A 2,846-nucleotide genomic window follows, 5' to 3' on the forward strand; every position below is an offset into this window, starting at 1 on the left:
ATTGAAGGAAAGAGTTAAAACTCATTTTGAATAAGAGAAAAATATATCAAGAGCAAATCTCTGGACACAAAGAAGATGTAATATAATTACAAATGCGGAGGAAAAAACCTGTAATAATTCCAATCACAAGGGAAAAATAATGAATTTTTATTTCTCCACAATATACTTGCAAAAATACTTTTCACTACTCGATACCCTTGGTATCATTACAACCAGGTCTAATAAAATATATTGCATCATATTTTTTGAATTGGATTCATTTTAATTGCATATTCCTGAAGTTTCAAATCTTATATAGAAAACTAATGATGGAAATAATTTAAGAGGTTATATAAGTATATGTATGCATTCAATTCAGGTAAAATGAGGTCAATGTAATTCCAAAGTGAACAAGTTAACCATCTTTAAATTACAATGCCTGCAGATGGAGAGCAAGTTAGAAAAATCAAATACCACAACAATGATGAAATTCATTCTATTGGGATTTTCTGATATTTCTCATCTCCAGTGGATTCTTTTTGGGATGTTTTTACTCATGTACTTGACTATTCTGATGTGCAATGGCATTATAATACTATTAACAAAAATTGACTCTAATCTTCATACACCTATGTATTTTTTCCTTAGCAATTTTTCATTTTTGGAAGTCTGTTATGTAACAGTCACTATACCAAGAATGCTCATGGATCTTTGTACCCTAAAAGGAAATATTTCTTTGTTTGCTTGTGCTGCACAAATGTGTTTAATTCTTATGCTCGGAGGCACTGAGTGCCTTCTTCTGATGGTGATGGCCTATGACCGCTATATGGCCATTTGTAAACCTCTGAACTATGCTATATTAATGAATCACAAGGTCTGCACACAGCTGGTGGCTGCCTCCTGGATCAGTGTAATTCCAGTTGTGATTGGAGAAACATACCAGATTTTCTCTTTGCCTTTTTGTGGGTCTAACAGAATTAATCACTTTATCTGTGACATCCCTCCAGTGCTCAAGCTTGCCTGTGGTGACACATTTGTAAATGAGATAGAGGCCAACATAATTGCAGTAGTTGTTGTAACTGTTCCCTTTCTGTTGATCATGGTCTCCTATGGCAAAATTATTTCCAACATTCTGAAATTGACATCAGCCAGAGGGAGGGCTAAAGCTTTCTCCACTTGCTCATCTCACCTGATAGTCGTAGTCTTATTCTATGGAACAGCGAGTATCACCTATTTACAGCCCAAAACAAATCAGTCTGAAGAAATTGGAAAATTGCTGTCTCTTTTCTACACTATTTTTATCCCTACTTTGAATCCCATCATATACACTATGAGGAACAAGGATATCATGTTGGCACTGAGAAAACTAATAACCAAGTTATTTGCATAAGATAAACACTTGGAAACTCAGAAATTATGTCCTTAATGGTTTGTCCTGTAATTAAAGAATTGCTTTGTTCCTATATCCTTTAAGGCTAATATTTAAGCTAACAATCCATATAATGATAAGAGTTCTTTTATAATAGCATTTAGTATTTAGTTCAGGGCTTTTGTTTAATCATATTATTAATTAAATCAACTGCAAACATATTTTGAGACCAATCATTCCTTTTATGGTTACCTTTGTTGAGATGCTGCCTGAGTATCACAACAAAAGATTAATGTATATCGTATAATCAGTATCAATACTCAAAGTTGAATTTCTTTAGCCTGCCTATTTCCCCATGCATTATCCTGTTAGATATGGTAATTCAGTATAGTCAGTCAAAAACAGTCAAAGATGCTAATATAATGCAGTCAGGTGATTCCTTTTTTTCATTTTCCATTTTTGGGGATTATTGTGCTTTTCATTTTGTTTTGTTTGCATTCCACAATTCCACCTTTGTCTCTGTCCAGTTTCTTTTAAAAGTACAAATCCTGAGTGTATTTACTGCTCTATATTTGAGATCTCATTGTTGTCTGGTAACCTCTACCATTCCACTGTAGCTTCTGGTCATTCTTTGGTAAGATGTATTTAATATGAAAAGTTTCTAAAATTTTCATTATAAACTCTCAATACTCCTATTCAGTTTATTTCTGGTCCTTTAAAATACATCTGCATCCAGAACAGGAAAAGTTGTCCTTATCTGAAAAAAATGATCTTTGCAGATAAAGCTAAGTAAGATTCTCAAGTAAGATTGGAATGGCTGGAGGAATATATAAATTCCAGTGGTCATTAATCTCATAAGAGGCAGAAAGCAGATAAAGCTAAGTAAGATTCTCAAGTAAGATTGGGATGGCTGGGGGAGTATATAAATTCCAGTGGTCATTAATCTCATAAGAGGCAGAAAGCAGAAGAGCTTTGGAGAACAGACATATTACACATATGCACACACATCCACAAAAACAGAGAAGAACATCTTGTGAAGGTGAGGCAAGCATTCAAGTGACTCAGGCACAAACTAAAGGTCAGTTCCAAGGACAGGGAGAAGTAGAAAGAAACGACATTTCACAAAATTCTTTGGCAATGGCAAAGCCCTAATGACACCATGATTTAAACATTACAGAATTGTGACCAAAAGTTTTGCATTGTTTAAATTTTTCCACAGTTTGCTAATTAGTTAAGATAGACCTAGCAAAATAATGTGCCATGTCAACCATTCCCTCATTAGGTTTTGTATTTGAATAATGCAAAATAAGTTTTGTCTCCTGCCTGGCAATAGCTGATGTGCAATATCCTTCTTCTTTACTTGGATCCATTTTGGGTAGTAATTTGACAGTTTTTTATTTATAAAATAAAAAATGTTTATTATGTTTTACTTAAATACCATATCAATAAAATCTATTCTTACACAAATAATGTTGGTAAAGAATATATTCATATATGT

The 2,846-nt window shown here is 33.3% G+C and overlaps 1 protein-coding gene across 1 annotated transcript; it reads left to right on the plus strand.

Moving 5' to 3' along the window:
- The first annotated feature begins 460 nt into the window (after nucleotides 1-460).
- On the plus strand, nucleotides 461-1,369 carry LOC109679070 (olfactory receptor 10AG1-like). Its single transcript, XM_020154412.2, has one exon. The coding sequence runs from the start codon at nucleotides 461-463 to the stop codon at nucleotides 1,367-1,369; it is 909 nt and encodes a 302-aa protein (XP_020010001.1).
- The last annotated feature ends 1,477 nt before the right edge of the window (nucleotides 1,370-2,846 follow it).

Source organism: Castor canadensis, chromosome 1, assembly GCF_047511655.1.
Source record: "Castor canadensis chromosome 1, mCasCan1.hap1v2, whole genome shotgun sequence".
Classification (NCBI taxonomy): Eukaryota; Metazoa; Chordata; class Mammalia; order Rodentia; family Castoridae; genus Castor; species Castor canadensis.